This window comes from Physeter macrocephalus, chromosome 6 (assembly GCF_002837175.3).
Source record: "Physeter macrocephalus isolate SW-GA chromosome 6, ASM283717v5, whole genome shotgun sequence".
Taxonomy (NCBI): Eukaryota; Metazoa; Chordata; class Mammalia; order Artiodactyla; family Physeteridae; genus Physeter; species Physeter macrocephalus.
In genome coordinates this window covers 67,417,398-67,439,740 of record NC_041219.1, presented here as the reverse complement: position 1 = coordinate 67,439,740, position 22,343 = coordinate 67,417,398, and the positions used below count along the sequence as shown (strand labels likewise).

At 35.2% G+C, this 22,343-nt stretch overlaps 1 protein-coding gene across 2 annotated transcripts in view; it reads right to left on the bottom strand.

Moving 5' to 3' along the window:
* The window catches only part of AEBP2 (AE binding protein 2), a 68,689-nt gene that overhangs the window by 18,715 nt on the left and 27,631 nt on the right, over nt 1-22,343 (bottom strand). For both annotated transcript variants that reach the window (XM_007110761.4, XM_024129098.3), the window contains exons 4-6: nt 7,862-8,048; nt 5,095-5,219; nt 225-292 (exon numbers count right to left, since the gene is read on the bottom strand). In XM_007110761.4, coding sequence (XP_007110823.2) covers nt 225-292; nt 5,095-5,219; nt 7,862-8,048 — 380 coding nt within the window. The remainder of the gene's footprint in view (nt 1-224; nt 293-5,094; nt 5,220-7,861; nt 8,049-22,343) is intronic.

Genomic DNA, 22,343 nt, shown 5'->3' with positions numbered 1-22,343 from the left:
AAAAAAAAAAAAAAAAAAAAAAGCTTATACCTTGAGCCAGGTACTCTTAAGAGCTTTTACAGATTATCTTTTTAGGGCTGATGACCTCAAAATGTTTTGTGGTTTCATTTCTATAAGTCTTTTATTTTGAACCCAATAGCTTAAGTAATTTTTGAGTATAAGATTTTAATAAAAATAAGACTCATCACTTTACTAGTTATATATATAGTATTCCAAATACTTACATGTCTTCAGGCATCCAATGGAGCAAAAGTTTTATCTTTCCAGAATCCTCTTTTCTCTTAGCTATTACCTAGTAATGATAGAAAAGAAATCATAAAACTATTTATAAAAGATCATTTTAATATGTTTAAAAAACGCTTTTGGTCCTAATCAAGAACTTAAGTTTTCATGTCCTGGACCAGATATTACCACCACCACATCTTGTTCTGCCCCAGTTTGTAGCAATTTCCCACCTTTGATCATATATTTTCACAAAAGAAAAAGAAAAAAGGAACTGAAGTAGCTTTGTACAGCCAAATACTAAAACCATATTATCTTTGAAAATGCTATTTATTTTACTCTCTACAAAGTCTTTAGCTGAGCCAGACTGCCAACCAAGAATCCATATTGGCTGAAATACTTTTAAAGAACAAATGAACAGTAAAGAAAAAATAATGCTAGAAAGGGAGAGGTCTCCTTTTTAGGATTAAGGTATTTGTCGTTTGCTTGGGAGTTTTCTGTTCGTTGGTTGATTTCTGTTACTTTAAATGAAACATTAACCAATCAGTGTTCAGTCCAGTTAGGAATCTACCTAAGTTAAAGTGTGGATCAACCAGAACATAAAGACCTATATAAGCGTAGTGAAAACAATATGCTTCTCACTCATTACCAGATTCAGAAAACTAAGGTAATGATTTTTAAAAATCGATCAAAATGGTATTTTATTAACTCTTAGAACCGCCATATTAACCAAATTAGCTCTTTAGTGTTTTAATAATCTAAATCTCAATATTTTTACCAAGGTTTAAGTTCCAAACAGCCTCACAAAGTAATGTTACGTGTCATTCTCAAAACATATTAGAAGTAAAAACAGCACTTCATACAAATATAAAACAGTTTCCAGCCCCATTATTTAAAAACCTATAGTTAAGTACCCTAATTCTAGACTCGGTAATGGAATCAATTAAAAAGCTCAAAGACAGATCTGCAGATGCTAAGACAGAATATCTCTACAAAGAAGTAAGATATAAAAATAATGCAATGCAACCAAGTACAGCAAGCCAACTGACTGGTAACCAGGATTTTGCTGACCTCTTCTGGAGACGGCTCAAAAGAAAATGTTTCAATTAAAGAAGACAAATTAAGCAAACTGCACAGCATAGTACCTCACATAAATATTTTTATGCACATCTTTTCACTATAAATATGGTGATTTCCTATAAAAGTTAATTTGGTAACTAGGAAACTTACATTTGCAGTTAGTATTGAACATGTGACTACTGTTTAACACAAACTGCCTCCACCAACCTTTCCAGTCATACTCATGGAACCTTAGAGAACTTCCTCACCTAGCTCCAAGGAAGACCTTTTCCCATTAGGGATGTCTCTTCCTTCCACTTCTCCCAGGAAAAAGCATTCTTCAGATTATACTACACCTTTGTGACTTTTCCCCAGTCAAGGTACTTCTGCCACCCCAATGTCACTTGGGGGCGTGAATCACTCTTATTCCTAGGTTTTTAAAATTTATGATAAACATAGGTGCTCAATCATGTTCTTAAATCCTCTCATGTTTTCTACAGCTCGAAAACTTATTTTCATCTTCAGACTCTTTTCACCCTGAGTAAATTTTAAGTTTTCTTCCAGACTCATTTATCACATTTCTAGTTCCTTCATTTTTTTGATCATCTTTACTCCTCCCATGGTGAGCCTAAGGATTTCATCCAAAGAGCGGCTCTAATGAAAGCATGAAGCTGATGCTTCATTTTTTAAAACACAACCTTATTTATCATCATCACCTCTATTCCCTAACATGTAGAGACACTTGTTCATTACTAGACCATTATTTCATCAGATTAATTGCCCTTTAAATCATTAAATGTTGAAAGGCCCCAAACCTCAGTCCTTTGATTTCTTCTCTTTTCTATTTAATACTTCCTAGGTGATCTTATCCAGTCTGATACCTTTAAATAACACTAATACGCTAGAAAGTTCTATTCTTATCTGTAGCCACACCTTTCCTCTAAGCTCAAACTCTTATATCCTTCTGCCTACATGACAGAAGCACTAGATGTTCTATGGAATGTGTTGAAATTATGGCTCTTGATACTCCCCTCTCCCCGAATCTGCTCACCTCACAGCCTCTATTATATTGGCAACTCCATCCTTTTGGCTAGCTGCCCAGGCCAAAAACATTGGAGTCATCCTTTCCTCTCGTTATCATACCTGACATCTGATCCATCCATAATTCTTGTCAATACCACTTTCAAAAGATACCCAGAATCTAACCCTTCTTAGTATCTCCACTTCAACCATTCTGGTCTTTTCTCACCTGAGATACTGAAAAGACTGATCCCTTCTCTCCCCAACCCTGACCTACAATCTGTTCTCAATATAGAAACCAGAGTGAGCACATTAAAACCTACATGAGAAGAAAGAGATCAGTGAGTTCTCTTAAGGCAGGGGGCAGAGGCAAACTACAAAGCGACACCAGGAATGTTCTGCGTGACAGGACTGTTCTACAGCTCAACTGTGATGATGTGGTGGTTTCACAGGTAAGTACAACCGTCAAAACTCACAGAATTGCATATGTATTTTGTTTGGCTGTGCTGTGTGGCTTGCGGGATCTTAGTTCCCTGACCAGGGACAGAACCCAGGCCCGGCAGTGAGAGCCACTGGACCGCCAGGGAATTCCCTTGTATACTTTAAATGGGTGAGTCTGTATTTATTATATCTCAATAAAAATTTTACTTAAAAGAAATCACAACAGAGCATGGCTACTCAAACTCCTCCAATGGCTTCCCAATATACGCAGAACAAAAGCCAACGTCTCAGCCCAGCAAGACTCCCCACTGCCTCTCCGACTGCTCCTACTCTCTCTGCCTCACCTGTCTCCTCCAGCCACACCGGCCTCCTCACGGCTCTTCAGACATACCTGCATGTCCCCACTTGAGGATCTTATGCTTGATTTTCCCTCTGGCTATGATGCCTTATCCCCCTAATAACTGAATGGCTCATACCCTCACTTCCTTTTAAGTTTTTAATTTTGCTAATTTATCTTGTTTATCATGTCTCTTCCACTAGAGTGTAGGCATGGTTTCTTGTTTTGTTTTAGCCCGTTTTGTTCACTGCTGTATCATTAGTACCTGGCACATGTAGTAAATGAACAAACTATCCCTAATGCCACACTCTGGGTCTGGTGACCACATCTTACTGACTAAAAAAAGAACAATAATAATAGAAATGAAACTTATGGTTATCAAAGGGGAGAGGGAGGGAAGGGGGAACAAATTAGAAGTATGAGATTAACAGATACAAAATACTATATGTACAACAGATAAGAAACTAGGATTTACTGTATAGCACAGGGAATTATATTCAATATCTTGTCATATCCTATAATGGAATATAATCTGAAAAAATATACGTGTGTATATATATATGGCTGAATCACTTTGCTGTATACATGAAACTAACACAATATTGTAAATCAACTACACTTCAATTAAAAAAAACTCATGGATAAAAAAATTAACTTATTTTTTATCTGACATGCTTTTATTCAGTAAGATAATTAAAAGTCTATTTTATCAATCATGAAATATTTTTATGATTACAGTCAATCCTCCACTTATTTCAACTTGTAAAATGATTAATATTTTCTATCTCCTATTAACAATACATAAATATAAACTTGGATAATCAATGTTAGATTTCAACTTAAAAAAAAAAAAAAGGACAATTATAGACCTACCAAATCATAAATGTATGTTATCAAATTCCAAAGGAGGACTTTAACCATCACTGTTGAGCAAGCTCCTGATCTTGCTGAATGCCAACAAAATTCCCAGCACAGACATTTTTACTTTGTCTTCATTCTTATTTAGATAACTATATTTCCAACATTCTTTAAAAGAGGGTTAAGTATGGTACAACTTTCCTTAAACCCAAACTCACACCATTATGTGCTCCAATCTCAGAAAAGATTCCCTTCCCTTTGTGTCTAATCTTCTACCTTCTTGCCTTTAATTTTGGGAATCAAAATCAAAATTGGGCATTTTGAATTGGAAGTATACATAAAAGAAAAAATGAAAATACAAGAAAACCTCATTATTAGAGGAGATGGGAAGAATAAGAGATTCAAACCAGTAGAGATATCAATACTGATCTTTTATATTTAAATTCTCATGCATTTTGATTAGAATATATAAAATAAAACCTAAATTTAGTATATTTTCTAGTTCAACAGGCAAAATTAAATAATCTCTCTTCCCGGGGATTCAAATCACCAAAAGTCTGGTCTAAAGTTTATTTCTACTAACTGACCTACACCAAACTATAGCAATATAAAGATGACTGGATAATAAAAATGGCAGGGGGCATGAGAAGAAAGAACAGCTCTCTATTAGCTCCTAGTTAACCAAAAATAAATTCATTACTGCCTTTTCAAATTCAATACTTTTCTTTTTCCAAGTAGAACAACATAGTTATTCAACAAATATACTGAGTTCCTACTATGTGTCAGGCACAATTCTAGACACTTGGAATACATTCACAGAACAAAACAGATTAAAATTCCCTCCTTCATGAAGTTTTCATTTGATGGAAAGCTTTAACACAAACTTTAGATGTGCATTTTATGGGTGATGGGGGGGCATGCACCACATAGGGATGTGAGTTAAAAGAAGTCTAATGCTCTAACTTTACCTGCAAGGAAACCAGAGGTCAGAAAAGACACCTAGTTTACTTAAGGTCAGAGACTGATCTTCAAATGCCTAGTAGCCCAAATGCCACCCCAATATTCTTAAATAGTTCAAATTAAAGGCTAAAAAATTCAACATAATCATTAAAATGTCAAATTGTGGGAAATATTTGGAAAAAAAATCAAATACTTACAGTACTATGAAAAACAACACTGTGTCCCTTCCCTAAACTTTCTATATGAGCTGAGAGGTTAAAGCATATGGCTCGATGTCTTATCGCATCCAGTGTTTGTGCATCGAAGAAATCATGTGGTCGTGCTAAAAGTCAATATAAAAGGGGTAAAGAATATTTAGAGAAATATAACAGTCTCCAAGCAGCCATATTAGTAGCCCATTTTCCACAAAAACATGTAATAAGTAAAAAAAGACTGAAACAACGAGTAAGTATCTATCTAGTGTTTAAATGTAAGATTTTCTTTGCTTTCAAAACACAGAACTTAGCTAACAAGGTAAGGATGTACAAAAGCAGAACTCCAACCAACGAGTAAGTGTGGGTTAATTCTGCCCCTTGGTGTGTGAGGTTCTAGCCTCCGACCTCATGATTGCATATTTCAGCTACTATCTTTTTCATATAATTTTATATTTTACTCCAGCATCTCTCCTGAGCACCAGTCCTACATTTTCAACAATCTGATAAATGTCTCCATCTGTGCACTACACACAGATCTCACTCACCTCAGCCAAACTTATGAAATACATTTCATGAACACTTCACATAAATATGTAATCAAAAATTTTTCCAGATTTGACACAGTGGTCATATTATTTTGGAATTTTTGACAAGCATTTTCTTGATTAAGAATAACTCTTCTAACAATAATCTAAGAAAATTATAAATACTGGGTTTTTTTGAGGTTTTTTTGTTTTTTAATTTTTTGGCCCTGCTGTCTGGCATGCGGGATCTTAGTACCCCGACGAGGGAGTGAACCTGTGCCCCCTACAGTGGAAGCACACAGTCTTAACCACTGGACCGCCAAGGAAGTCCCATAAATACATTTTTAATGCCAACGAGTCCACCAAAATTCTTTCTAACTCTCAATGCCACCAGTTGTTAGCAATGTGACTTTGCACAAACTGCTTGATCTACCTTAGACTGTTTCCTTATTTGAGAAATGGAAATATAACAGCTATAGATTATGAATAAGTAAAATAAATGTATATGAAAAATGTCTTCAGTCATAACGCAGTTTAGATTAATACGCTTACACCATTTAAAAAAAAATAAATTCACAAACTTAGAGTAAGCAATCTTTTAGTATGATCACAACAAAGTTAAACATTGAAGATTTGATAAAAACATTTTTAAAATTTCTATTTTTATCCCACTAATATTATTACAAATGTGTTGTTTTTATTCCTAATAAAAACATTGTTCAAAGTAAGGAAAACGAATTCATTATTTTACAGTTGTGGAGCTTTCTAATACATGTAAAATATCTCAAGATCATCTGTAATTAAAAAGTAAATTTTACTGACAATAAAAGAAATGGCTTGATTTCCTGGTACAGCATATTCTGAATTACATGTATGCTGATTTACCACACTACTCTGACTTACCACTATGTGGAGTGAAATTATCTCTACTATTCATGGAGTTCACTGTACATCTACACAAATCTAACAGCTGGCATACTCAATAAAACAACATGAATAGCTCTTTTCTCATTGGATTTTTTGCTCAAAAGGAAATAAACAAAACACCAGCTAGTGATAGACTAACAGAACCCACAAGACTAAGAATGCAAATGACAATGGGAAATCAGTTAAAAAAAAATAAAAAAATTTTTAAAAAAAGAGATATATGGGAGAGAAAAAAGTCATGATTTTACCTAAAGCTGAGAAACCAATCCCCTTCCTATGTGATCTGTTGCTACTGGGGGGAAAAATGTATACTTTCTCCATGCTCTCCAAATATGCTTTTTCCTGAGAAGGATAAGCACTTAAATAACAATAACTCACCCCTCTAAATCATTCAAATGTATCACTCCTCACTCAAGATTCAAACACAGAAGTCATCACTTGAATTAAATTCAGAATAATAAAAGCTCCCAAATTTCAGGTGCTATGCATTCAGACCTTAACCATGTTATGTCCACTATTAAAGTGTCGAGAATACTAAACTAAAATAACAGTCTCCAAACCAGGTGTGTGTCATGATCCATTAGAGTGGGGAAGAAAATAATATCACTTCTGGATTTTTTTCATCTCTGTTTTTCAGTATTCCTTCTTGGTAATCATAATGCACACTAGCAGTGTTACCTATATATACTGTATAAATACACAAGTTAAGATTGGGTGCCCAACCATTTTTTTAATGAGCTGTATAATGAAATACCTTTGAAGACGACAAAAATAGAGACTCTTCACCTGTGGTTCAAAAGTATACAATCATCTAATTATGTTCTATCCTAAATATCAAGGATACATCTCATAATTTGATGAGTAAGCACATAACCATTGTACATGTGTGTCACAGCCAGACTGTTAAGTAGAGACACAGACTACACATAGCTTCGCTATTCACACACACCACTTTGGAGCAGAGAGGTTACTTAACTTTTACTTGATTTTTATCTCTAACATGTTCAAATTTTCTAAAATATTGTTAGAAATACCAACACTGTCATAATTTGTCTTAATTTAGAAGAGAATCAAAGAGCCCTCAAAATCTAATTACAGAGCTTGTATTCTAAGCCACATATACTTACATTCCCTTAGCTACTAGAGGTAAAACATACATCACTGAATTCTCACAGTGAAAGACCAAGATCCTATCTGTTCATTACTGTTAACAAAAATAGATAAGCAGAGTTGACGAATGGTAAAAACTGAATTTGCATGAAAGCCCACGACAAAAACAAAACCATCTAATACACACTGATTTTCAGTGAAACACTTACGTAATGAGCGTCGTCTTTTGTTCTTTAATTTCCTCCTTTTGTTCATTCCAGCTTTAGAAGGAGATTCTTCTTTGGCCTTTGGCTGGCTAGAAACTTTTGAGGAGTTCTGCTGACTGAAGTGTGTGGGTACATGGCGAGCTAGCCCTCCCTGAGAAGCAAAGCTGGCATTGCAGCCACCAACAACACACTAAATAAAAATTAAAAAAATGTCAAGGATGCTGTATAGGATACAAGCAAAATATGAACGAGTGAATATTTCATATTTTCAGAAGTAAATCAGTAACACTACAGAACTAATTCCAGAAAGGATCTATAACGGACTAGTACAACCCTTTCACTTTATAGGCTGCACAAAATAATACAGATTAAGCAGTGACAGAGCCTGGAAAATTTCATGACTCCTTAGTTTACTGCTCTTCCCACCATGGGCAAGACAAAAATAGTGGAATCTTCTTCCCAGAAAAATCTGGAGTTTAATCACTTTTCTAAGAGGAGCAGTAAGTTGTTTTCACATCAAAGAATAAGATAATCGAACAATTACTGGGATTCCTGGATTTTCAAAGTTATTTTTATTTTAAGATATATGCTACATCAGGGAGTTCCCCAGTGGCCTAGTGGTTATGAGTCCGGGCTTTCACTGTCGTGACCCGAGTTCAATCCCTGGTCAGGGAACTGAGATCCCGTAAGCCGCGGAGCCACAAGAAAAAAAAAAGATATATCCTACTTCAAAACCTTCATCAGGCTCCCAACTGCTCTACACTGTTGTAACAGACAAGAAAGAAATACAATAATACTGACTTTTAAACTACTGGATCTAGTCGCTCAGAGAAGACATCTTCTATGCTCAGGGTTGGTCTTATGCAACCCTCTATAAGTTCCATTAAATACTGCCTCCTCAGCCTTCTGTACTTGCAAGACTGAGAAAACAAGAGGTCAACTTAACTACCCAAATCACCTGGCAGATCTGCTATTCCAACAATGAATTCAGAATGTTTGGATATCACTAAAACTACAATGCTCAAATTAGCTACAGTACAAGTGTGTGATTTCTAGTTAGACCTTAGAAAATAGTACTTGCAGGTCTTCTAACAAATGAATGTTACTAATTAAAACAAACATTTTCCAAAATGATCCCCAAATAGCAAAATCCACAGCTGGATTGCTGGTGGGCTTCTATTAGTAATTTATTAAAGTTGCTTAGTTTCTGACTTGACAACAAAACTCCAAGTACGCAAATTTGCCACGTATGCTACTAAATGAATCCATCACATTATTCCCAGGTGGTTCAACTTAATTACATTTTTCTAGATAATACCGCAAAAAAATCCACAAGCTTCCAGGCTCTTTCTTCCAATCTAGGTACCTCTACCATTTTCAACTTCTAAAAACACACTACAACCCTCTCTTAGTAGAGATTATAACTTTATTCACAAAAGCTCTCTAAATCTGCCCACGTGAAAGGGAGCTCATCCTCTTTTGAGGACATTCTCACACTTTCAGAGCATAATTAGATAATTTATCCCAACTCATCTTTTCCATGCATTTTGCAGGCAGGAACACACTTTTATGAATATAGATATATATTACCAGAAGCATCTTGCAAATCACAGGTATTTCTAAATATACTGGCTTAGATTCTGGTAAAAATCAATGCTAGCTAAGACATTTCACAGCAAAATCCTTCTATAGTGCCATTAAAAATTATTCTATTTATTTCAATATACAAGAGACATGTTATGGGCTCTAACTGTACTCAGCATTGCTAACAAAAGGTTAAGAGGCAGAGGAATGACTCAGGATTTTAGTTCAAATACTTATCTATTCTATATTCAGTACTACGTAAGATGCTAGAAGTATAAGGATGATTAAGATACAGTTCTTGCCCTGAAAGTGCTTAAGTGTGATCAGCAAGACATACATACAAAGCAACAACTTCAAAGGACTATAGTCAGGGGTAAGGCACAGTGTTATGGGAACCCTTAAAAGAAGCAATTAGCCATATTCAGTGCTTACCAATTCATTTAATTCTTACAATCCTATCAATAGTGTGGTCCTCAGATAGCCTACATCAAGAATGTTCAGCTACAGATTCTGACCATGCGAAGTTTAGCATCTAACGGATGCTGAATTCTTAGAATTTAACAACTTACTACACGTATTTTGAGTACCAGACAAGAATAATGCTTTTTAAAGTTTCTGTCTTCTGTAGATTACCACATTGCCATAGAACACCACGGTCTACTACAGAAGCCACTAGCCAGATGCTGCTACTTAACATTTTAAATAAGGCTACTATAAGAAACTGAACTTTTATTTTTATTTAATTTTATTAATTTTTTTGAGGTGAATTTCACGTAACATACCATTTTAAAGTATACAATTCAGTGGTATTCAGTGTATTCACAATGTATAAACAAATACAAGGTTATACAAGGATAGCTCCACATCCTTGCCCAGACTTGTTATTTTCCATTTATTTTATTAAAACCATCCTAGTGAGTATGAAGTGTTATCTCATCGTGGTTTTTATTTGTATTTCCTTAATAACTGTTTTAAATTTTAATTTAAAACCTGATATTCAGTTTAACTACTGACAAACTTTTAAATGTTTGGAAAACTTGTGTGAATCTACTTCTCCAACTGCAAATTTCATGAAATCTAAATAAAGATGAAGATGGGGGGTGGGTGGGTGTTAAGAGTTTGGGATTAACATATACACACTACTATGTATAAAACAGGTAAACAACAAAGCCTACTGCGTAGCAAGGGAACTATATTTAATATCTTGTAATAACCTATAATGGAAAATAATCTGAAAAGAATATATATACATTTTATATATATGTATGCATAACTGAATCACTTTGCTGTACACTTGTAGCTAACACAACACTGTAAATTAACAATACTTCGATTTTTAAAAAATGGTTAAAAAAATAAACAAAGATGAATTGTTTAGCACCTGAATTAAGAGTGCTGAAGTAGAATTGCCCTAATGGGTTAGTTTTGCACTGTCCAATACATTTTAGTCATTAGACACATACAGCTACTAAGCACTTAAATTGTGGCTAGTCCAAATTAAAAAGTGTTGTAAGTATAAAATACACACCAAACTTGGAAGATTTAGTACCAAAAAAGCAGAACATCTTATTAATTATACTGTATATTGATAAGGTGCTGAAATGATTATAATCGGTTAAGTCAAAGATATCACTTAAATTATTTTCACTTGTTTCAATTATTTTTAACACAGCACTGGAAAATTTTAAACAACACACTTGGGTCACACATATTTCTATTCTACAGTACTGCCATAGACTAAGCCATGCAGTACTTATTTTTCTTTTCAATTTTAGATGTCATCCCTGTACTTCCTAACACCTATCCTAAAAACATAATTTAGGGCTTCCCTGGTGGCACAGTGGTTAAGAATCCGCCTGCCAATGCGGGGGACAGGTTCGAGCCCTGGTCCAGGAAGATTCCACATGCCGCAGAGCAGCTAAGCCCGTGCACCACAACTACTGAGCCTGCGCTCTACAGCCCGCGAGCCACAACTACTGAGAACTGTGCGCCCAGAGCCCGTGATCTGCAACAAGAGAAGCCACCGCAATGAGAAGCCCGCACACCACAACGAAGAGTAGCCCCTGCTCACCGCAACTAGAGAAAGCCCACGTGCAGCAACGAAGACCCAACGCAGCCAAAAATAAATAAATAAAATAAATAAATTTTAAAAAATAAATAAAAAATAAAAACATACTTTAAATAAGCATAATTTGTGTCCCATGTGTCAGATACTTCAAGGAATACAATATAAATAAAACAGTCTTTGCCCTTGGATTCCCAGTTTAGTACTGGTTATTCAAAAAAAATTTGTTGAGAAACTCCACATTTCAAATTTTAGAACTACTACGTGGCTACAGTTAAAGCAGCAATGATAATAACAGTTCAGATTCAAGTCCTCAGGTTTAAATTGAAAGGGATTTTGTGATATGAATCCACCCAGGATTATCCTTAATTACAAGGGCACAAATAGGCTAACATTCATTTTGTCCTGGGTTCCTTCAAAACTGCAAAGAATAAGCCCTGGTAGTATCTAGAAGTGAGAGAGTAAATATCGCAAGTTTATTTTAATCAGCAATGATTCAATGCTCAGGACATAAAATCAATAATGAGAATTCTAATAGAAAATTGTTTTATCTTTGATTTTGATTATTCATCAGTCAAGAATCAAAAACTGGGCTCCCCTGGTGGCGCAGTGGTTGGGAGTCCGTCTGCCGACGCAGGGTACACGGGTTCGTGCCCCGGTCCGGGAAGATCCCACATGCCGCGGAGCGGCTAGGCCCGTGAGCCATGGCCGCTGAGCCTGCGCGTCCGGAGCCTGTGCTCCGCAACGGGAGAGGCCACAACAGTGAGAGGCCTGCGTAACGCCAAAAAAAAGGCAAAAAAAAAAAAGAACCAAAAACAAATATAAAAAAGAAAATATAGAAAGTACAATGAGAATTGAGAATGAGAGAAAAAGAGTACTTTTAATGAAAAGAAATACAACAGAATCACACACCTTTCACTAAAATATAAATTATTTTACCCTAATAGAGAAAGTAATTTTAAGCATCATCTAATCAATATTCCACTCATTTAGTGTTTATCCCAGAGAACAAGGTGAGAGACAAATCTGCTGCCTCAAATGGTCTTAGTACCTTAGTGCCTTCACTCCTCTTAACACAAGCATTTCATGGTGCTGAGTGATTTTACTGTTCAAATATTCAATGTTTCACCCACACATACAACAATGACTACTGAACTCAAGCTACCACACATGGTGCTCTGATTTAAAAAAAAAAAAAAAGCCTGTTTCAACAATCAGGGAAAAATCTGGTTGTTGGACATTGTTTTAAATGTTCTGTCTCCCAAATCCACTGAAACATTCAATATGTCAGCTACTCTTGTGGGCAAGTAGCTGTTATAAAATTTGAAACGTGGAATGACAGTTTTATCAAACAGATTTGTTCGAATGAAGCAACACTAGGACTGTCTTTGCTAGTACAACGACTGTCTTATTCATCCTCATATTCCTGTTAAGTAGTATGAAAATCTACAAGGGGCGACTGAAACATAGAGCAGAAAACATCAGTCTCACAGAAGATATGGTAGTATTTATTAGCAGGTAATCTAAAGGAAAACAAAAATTCCAGGTAGAAACGCTGGTTTCTTAGTTTTGACCAATGTACCACAGAATGTGAGATGATAAGATCGGGGGAAAAAATTGGGTGAAGGTACATGGGTACCCTCTGTACCATCTCTGCAACCTTTCTGTAACGCTAAAATCTTTCCAAAACAAAAAGCTTTTAAGATTCTCAGGTAGAAAGCACAGCCTATACAAAACCACAATGAGGGCAAAATGTGACCCATTAGAGATCTACAAGTAATATAGTATGGCTGGAACACAATTTCCTATGAAGGTACAGTAAGGGAATGAATGAGAGTAGAGAAGGAGGTAAATATCAGATATGATATTATGCATCATGCTAAGAAATAGATTTTAATTTAGAGAGGAGTTATCAAGGATTTCAAATAGTAATAACTAAGTGAACCTTAGAAGAACTGGGAATAATAGAGTGAGAAGTAGTAATAATATTCAAAATACACTGAGAGGCAAGCAAATCGATAGGATCTGCTAATGCATGGGGCAGGGGGCGGTATAGGAAAAGTTAAGAGAAGAATCAAGAATATTTCAGGGCTCTTAAAGTCAGGGTAACTGGATGGAAGATCTTACTATTTACTGAGTCTAATGGAAAACGAAGATTTTGTACATGTTAAGTTCAAAATGCCCTACTAGACATCCAAGCTGAATATTCTACTCTGGAATCCAAGAGGGAAAGTCAGGGCTAGAGGTAATCTGGGAGTAATCAGAATATACACAGTATTTAAAACCTAAGGACTAGATAAAATAAGAACCCCTAGGGTGAGAATTTTTGACAGCACTCTCCAACATTTAGAAGTCAGGCAGAACAGAGGTCAGCAAAGCGGAATGGAAAGGAGCAGCCTCTGAGTCTGCGTGGGGATGAACAACAGACAAGTGTGATATCAAGGAGGCCCAGAGAAGAAAGAGTAAAAACAAGATCCCATATGCAACATGCACACAGTAAACACAGCATACATCTTTCTTTCCCTGTGCCTCCTCCTTTCAATGAGCACTGAATTGGTAACCTCACTTACCAGAGAAATATTGCTTAGTTACCAGCTTTTATAACTAACAAAGTTCACCTAGTGTTATGATAAGCGGTATTTCTCTGACAGGGTCCCCCCATAAGAGAAATATCTTGTAAACAGAAGTTCTTAAGCCTGGGTACACATCCAAATCACCAGAAAGATTTCTTTAAATATAGCAATGACTGGCAGCACATCCCAGAGATTCTAATTTAATTGGTCATGGGTGCAACTCAGGCACCAGAATTTGAATACCGAGTGGCACAGCTCATATAGTAAAAAAAGAACTACCTCTTGATTCTTACAGATTTCCAAATAATGAGGTCCCTACCATTCTCAACAGTGACCAATCGGTTTTTCATTTCTGGAGGGGAGAGGAATCACCTTTTGTTTTTCAGTATCATCATGTTCACTGCAGCTATTTTCCTTATTTTACTCAAACTGTACCATCTTTGGTCAGTGGGAGCCTCCTAAAAGCTGTCTGCCAAGGCTATGGAACATGAGAGCTTCAAATACACAGACACACAGAGACATACGAAAAGGTAAAGGAGAATTAAAGCTGGAACAAGGTGCTTAAAGCTTTGTATTATTACAGAGAATGTCTGTTGAAAAGCAAAGATTCTCACCAAAAAAAATATATATATACATATATATAATTTAAAAATATATATAACCAATATATATAATTTTAAAATGTATTTTAAACATATATCTGTGAGGTGATGGATGTATTAATTAACTAGATGGAGGGAATACTTTCACAATTGACTAATGCATATCAAATATCACGATGTACACTTTAAGTATCTTACAATTTTATTTGTCAATTATACCTCAACAAAGCTGGGGGGGAAAAGCAAAAGATTTTTTAAATTATCAGTATCGACTAACATTATAAAACAGGTTACAAAGGAACTGAAGAAGGAAATTATTGCATCACCCATCGCAGTGAATGATGTATTAGCATCACTATGTCCTGTAAAAATTACCAGAATTTGCCTGTATGCACAACTGTAAGCCACCCACAGTAATAAAGATATAATAGTTTAAGTCTGGTTTGATAAAATTTCTTTTTTCTTCATCGACAATTTAGGCTAGGTTCTTGATTCCAAAACACCTAAAAAGATTGGCTATTTCATGTATAAGGCCTGAAAGAAAATCTGAGTTTTTCAAGCAATACTCTATCACAATAAGAAGTCATTCAGATGTGTCACTATTATGAACGAAGCCAATCATGTTGAGCTGCTGCAGACTAGCTGCTGAGGAAAACTTACAATACATTCATTAACCCATGACAACTAAGTGACTACAAGTACTGTGTTCAAAGTAAACAGAAATACTAGAGCAGGGGAGAAACATGTAGAAAGAAAAAAAAACTATGGAGCCTATCTGAAAAGTACAACTATGTAATTTCTAACATACTATACAAATTTGTCCAGACACGCCACTGCCACATTGGCAAAAAAGGAAATCAAAACAATCACCAAACATTCTGTGTATGACTAATTTTTATTTTCTTCAGTTAAGTAAAATATTTCTGAGCATGGTGAGTTGAAGTCAATTAGCCATGATAAAGCTTAATACCAAATGACTAAGAACAATCAAAATCACATTAAAAAAAAAAAAAAGACCAGAGAATAGTTGAAAGAATTCCAAAATCCTAGTCCTATAAACACATGTAATGTTTTCCAAACCTTTAATAATAAAAGGTTTCACTACATTTAACAAAATGGCAGCAGCAACTCCCCTTCACACAAACTCTAAATGCACATACAAAGCAAGGGTATATATACAAGACAAAGTGAATATGGGGAGAAGCTGGGGCGGAAGGTGCTTATCTAGGAATAATCTTTGTACTTTAATTATAAAAGATAAACATTATTGAAAGAAAAAACTATATTTACATTTTAGGAGTATGTTTGATTTTACAAAACTAAAATTTCATAACGAGCTGACATGATCAATTATTTTCATATGACATTAACTTCTTCTCAAGCACAAAACAAACAAGTTTAAGAAACATCAAGTGTAACTTAAACCTAAATGGCACATCCATGACTTTCATTTATTTCCCATGTCAACTCAATTAGGTCTTACAGACTTCCAGTTTCTAGCCTTTGCCATTACCAACACTCCAATGGACCTTTACCATCTGAATCTTTAGACAGTTGCTCCAGAAGCCACATGAGCAAAAATTCATAAATATATAAAAATCTGTATTAGATGAGCATCAAAATGATAGTCATGTATTATAAGCCAAAGAATAACATAGGGTTTCCCTGGTGGCACAGTGGTTAAGAATCCGCCTGCCAATGCAGGGGATACATGTTCGAGCCCGTGCGCCACAACTAGTAAGCTTGCGCTCTAGAGCCTGCCAGCCACAACCACTGAGCCCTCGTGCCACAACTACTGAAGCCTGCGTGCCTAGAGCCCATGCTCTGCAACTAGAGAAGCCACCGCAATGAGAAGCCTGCGCACTGCAACGAAGAGTAGCCCTCGCTCGCTGCAACTAGAGAAAACCCGCGTGCAGCAACAAAGACCCAACGCAGCCAAAAATTAAATAAATAAATTTATTTTTAAAAAAAGAATAACAATACATGAGCCATTCTGTAGATAGATGACTGACTGATAGAATAAAGAGCAGAAAGCACTGAAAGTAGAATATCAACTTATAAATTTAGATGGGAAGAGAGAAAAAAACTCATTTTGTAACCCTCATAGTAATAAATGATTCAGGCAAGAAACATTAATGGACACTAAAACTAGTTCTAATGGGGAACAATATATTCATATAGTTCAAAGTATCTCTCCAAAAATTAATCATTAATTGTAAAGGGACAAATAATAAGTTTACGGTAGAGAACCTGGCAAATTCCCCTTAACCAAGTGATGCTAGGTAATTTCATCCATGATGGAACAAACTCTCATCAAGTGTCCCCTGAAGTGATACAGTGACAATTTTATTCTATTTTCACCAAAAATGTATAAACTGAATCTGATCACATCAAACAACCCCCAAATGGGGAACATACTATAAAATAAAATGTTTATACTTTTCAAAAATATTAGTGCTATAAAAGATAAAGACAGGCTAAGGAAACTGTAAGTTTCAAGGAGTCATGAAAACCAAATGTAATGCATGATCCTCAATTGGATTCTAAACCAAGGGGGTAGAAAAAGGGCTATGAAGGACATTATTGGGACAATTAGTGAAATCTGAATAGCTGATGGCATCAATGTTAAATTTCTGGAACTTGGTAACTGTACTAAGGTTATGTAAATGAACGCCCTTGCTCTTAGGAAATAACACACAATGAAGTATCTAGGGATACGGCTCCTCTTAAATGGTTCCCCCAAAATAGTGTGTGTGCGCACGCGTGCGTGTGTGCATGCGTGTGTATGTAGAAAAAAGGGAGGAAAGAAGAGAGAGAGATGGGGGGAGGGAGACAGATGGAGAGATAGATGATGTACTGATGGATGGAAAGATACAGAGAAAGCAAATGTGGCAAAATGTTAACTGGTAAATCTGGCTGAAGGGTATACAGGAGTTCTTTACACATACATGTGTGAGAGACAAATACATGGGAGTTCTTGTATCTTTTCTGCAAGTTGAAATTTTTCAAAATTAAAAGTTTAAAATATCTGTGTTTTAGAAAAAGCACCATAAAAAGTCAAGAAAAAGGTCAAAATGGGGAAAATATTTAATTCCTGTCACAGGAGGGAAATTTTTTCCTACTTTATAGAAAAGAATAATGAGCTCAAAAAGGATTTCCATTCTAAAAACACAAAATAATTAACATGGGGAAAAATGATGTGAATATATAGAGAAGTATTTATACTGTATTTACACTCTATGTGTCTGCACTGTATATAAGTAGAAATGTGTTACCATATACCGGCAGACTGGTAAAGATAAATTAGAACAACAAGCCTCAAGGTTGTTGAGAAACAGGCACTATATTATACACTGCTGGTTAGAACACAAATTGGTATGTTTTTCTGTACGGGGAATAATACCTTCCAAAAGCAAGCCTAGACGTATACCCTTTGACTAAGAAAAATAGCTTCTAGGAATTTATATTAGCTCACAAAAGCAGTTTATAAAAATGTGTTAACTGATTATATTGTGGAAAATTGGATCAACAAAATCCATCAAGGAATGATTAAATAAAATATGGTAAACTATTAAATAGAAAGATCACACAAGCACTAAAAAGTTAATTTATTGACATGAAATGATGTCCAATACAAAACTAAAAAGGTAGGCTAGGGAATTCCTGGTCCAGAAACTAAGATACAGCAAGTCAAGCAACACGGGCAAAAAAAAAAAAAAAGGTACAATACATGTAGGTGCAAAATGATCCCATTCATTTCTTTACTTTGTACATATATGTTAAGAAGTCAAATATAATAGATAGTTAGATTATAGTTCCACTATCTTATTTAAGCTTTTCAATGTCAAATTTTTAATATGAAGCAAACCTAACTTTTATAACATACTTATTTCCATGTGACAGAGTGGAGGAAGAAGAGCGAGAGTCTACTAGGAACTAAGGAAAAGCTTTGCTGGCTGTGAACTTCCAAGGTCTGTCGTAGCCAGGCAACACTGGGCACTATACTAGCCCTTCCTTTCCCTATCCTCCATCCCTTTTATTTATTCAGGCTTCATTCTGAAGAATTAACAACTTTAAATGTTTTCAGTAAAGACAGTGTGCATTTAAAAAAATTTCTCGTCAAGATGATTCTATCAATTATCCCACACACAAACCATCCAACCACAAAGCAGCCACACCGGTGTTGTTTAAGATATAAACACAACTGAACTCTCTGGCAAGTGCTTGAAGCCTATGGTAAAAATAAAAGACAAAAAATACAATGCAAACTCCTTATACTAATCGGATTCCAGACAAATAGATAATAAGAGATAAGAACAGTAATGCAAAGAAAACATTTTGCAACCAATTACTTTTATACTTAATTTCTAGAGTCCAACCTCACTAGTCAGAAATTTTTTTACATATTTTCAAATTGCCACCATAAAGTATAGCTAAATATATGAAACTACATGTTATTCCCTAAATAGTCCACTCATTCTTTTATGATGCTTCCTTTTCTTTCTTTCAAAAGTACATATTTCTGTAATTAGTGGTGATAGCTGCACAAACCTGTGAATACACTAAAAACTACTTAATTATACACTTGGTAAGTTTTATGATATGTAAATTATTTTATACACACACATACACACACTTCTGAAATGATCTCCCTATTACCATGAGACAAAACTCTTAGCTCTGTTAAGATCCTCCTCATCTTCATATACTGAGGGTTGGCAAAGATTTTTTAAATAGAATACAAGAAGCACTAACCATAAAATTGATAAATTATATTTCATTAAAACTAAAAACTGTTCTTCAAAAGATCTCATTAGGAAAGGTGAAAAGGATAACCAAAGACAGACTGGAAGAAGGCATTTACAATATACATATCTGACAAAGGACTTGTATCCAAAATATATACAAAATTTTATATAATAATAAAAGACAAATCATTCAATAAAATAACAGAAAAGGGCTTGAATAGGCACTTCACCCACAAAAGGAAATTCAAATAGCCAAAAGCCCATGAAAATGTGTGCAACGTATCATTACTCACCAGGGAAATAAAAATTAAAGCCACAATGGGATACCCCTACACAGACACCAGAATGGCTAAAATTAACAAGATGGCAAATACCAAGATACAGAGCAACTAAAACTCTCATCCACTGCAGGTGGTAATATAAAGTGATATGACCAATCTGAAAAAGAGTTTGTAGTTGCTAAAGCTAAATATGCCATATTCTATGACTTAGTAATTCCACTCCTAACTATACAACGAAGAGAAATGAAATGAGCACATGTGTGCCATCAGAAGACATGTAGAAGAGTGTGTTTAGGACAGCTTGATTAATAACAGCCAAAGACTAGAAACCCATGAGCAGAAGAAGGGATAAACTATGGTTTACTGGACACTGGAATGCTACACAGCAGTTGTTTCTTTTCAATGACTGATAACCTACAACAAGGACAAATCTCACTGCTATTTTGTTGAGTGAAAAAAAGCCAGACACAAAAGTTCATACAACTAAGCCAGGATGATAGAAATCGTAACATGGCCTGGGGGAAGGAGTAGAGGATGGAGGGGGATAGACTGGGAAGGGACATTAAGCAACTTGGTTTTACTGAAAATATTCATCAGAATGGTAGTTACACAGGTGCATACAAACATACGAAACAAACCTTTAAAGTGCTGAACACTTAAGTGTACTTTAAATACTTTATTGTACATTATATCATGTTACAACTAAAAAAATTTTTTTCAAAGGGACTTGCCTCAAGCATCATCACCTCCTCTCTATAGTCAACTCCCACTCACCTTCTACTACTGTTTTCCAGCCCCATTCATCACTAATTCATGTTTCCAGAGAACCTTTTGAAGGTGACTATAGTGACCTATAGTGACATTTCACTACTTAAATCTACTTACATCTGTATAAACCTAAAGATGTAAGTTCCCTGAAGGGCACAGGCCTGTTTTTCTTGCTCACCTTGCTTCCCAAATGCCTAGCACAATGCCATGTACTGCAGACATCAATAAATGTTTTTTTGATTCAAATGATTCCTATGACTTATAGAACAATGCCTCACTAAATCACACTCCTTAACTTTTGTCTTTTAAAGACATTTTCTTTCCCCCTCTCCAATGGGAATCTTCTCTAGTTTCTAAAAAGAGATCTGGGGGGGGAAATCCATTTGTACAGGCTGTGAAATTAACCTGAACATCATAATCGACCAGCAACAGAATTGCTGCCTTAAAGAAAAATATATGGAAATACAATGAGAAAGGAAATGATTCTTTTACTTTAACAACAATAATCTCTTACATTTACTAGCTATATACTGTACAACTCTATGAGGTAACTATTATTACCAGTGACATGTTAGATGGTAAATTCAAAAAACTGTCCCAGGTCACAAAGTTCAGGGACACGATCTGTAGTACAACTATAGGGAAGACTAGGGGGTTAACATTATAGGACCCACATGCCAACAGAAAGCTCAATGAGACTATTTTAAAAAGAACACAAAAAAAAGAAATCCAAATGGTTAAACATATGAAAAGATGCCCTACTTCATCAATAATAAAGGAAAAGCAAAACTACATCAGGGGAGGGATTTCCCTAACGGTCCAGTGGTTAGGACCTGGCACTTCCACTGCATGGGCCTGGGTTTTGATCCCTGATCAAGGAACTAAGATCCCGTAAGCTATGAGGGGCGGCCAAAAAAATTAAAAAAAACAAACTACATCGGGATGCAATTTCTCATCTATTAGACCGGCAAAAACACAAAAGTTTGACAACACCCTCTTAGCAAAGCTGTGAAGAAGGCAGACGCTCTAACACTGCTGATGAGGGCACAACCCCTAGAGAGGGCAGTTTGGCAATATTTATCAAAATTACCAATGCTTATATAGCCTTTGATCCAACCACTCACATCATTTTGGGAATTTCTCCTACCTATCCAATTACACATGTACAAAATGACATATGTTCAAAGATTTATCACTGCAGTACTATTTGCAATAGGAAAAGACTAAAAACAACCCAAGTATCTATACGTGTTTGGTTAAATAAACTGCTACAGCCACACAATGGAATACTGTGAAACTGTTAAAAAAGAGAATATTCTCTATGAACAGATATGAAAAGATCTCTACTAGAAAATATGTTACAAAAGCAAGGTACACATACATACAATAAAAACGTTAACAACAGGGGAAACGTGGTATAGGACATACAGTAACTCTGCAATCTTTGTAATATTTCTGTAAATCTAAAACTGCTCTAAAATAAAAAGCTTATAAAAAATAAGATACAGACAGTATATAGTTTATTAGATTTTGTGTAAAAGGAAGGAGAATGATCCTACATATGTATCTGCTTGTAGTTTCATAAAGAATTCACTACTAAGAACAATGGTTATATATTTGGGGGAGCGAAAATAAGGAACAAGAAAGGGAGCAAGATTTCTCAATATAAATATTTTCTTTATAATTTTTTAAAATTGTTAATGATTGTCTTTTCCAAAAAAATTAAGGAATTTTTTAAAAAACAACTCTACAAGAATTATCTCTTTCTCTAACGAAACCCAAGGAAGTTTCTGGCACAGTATTTATATACCAGCAGATACTGTGTTAACTTACAAAACTTTTTTTTTTTTTTTTTTTTTTTTTT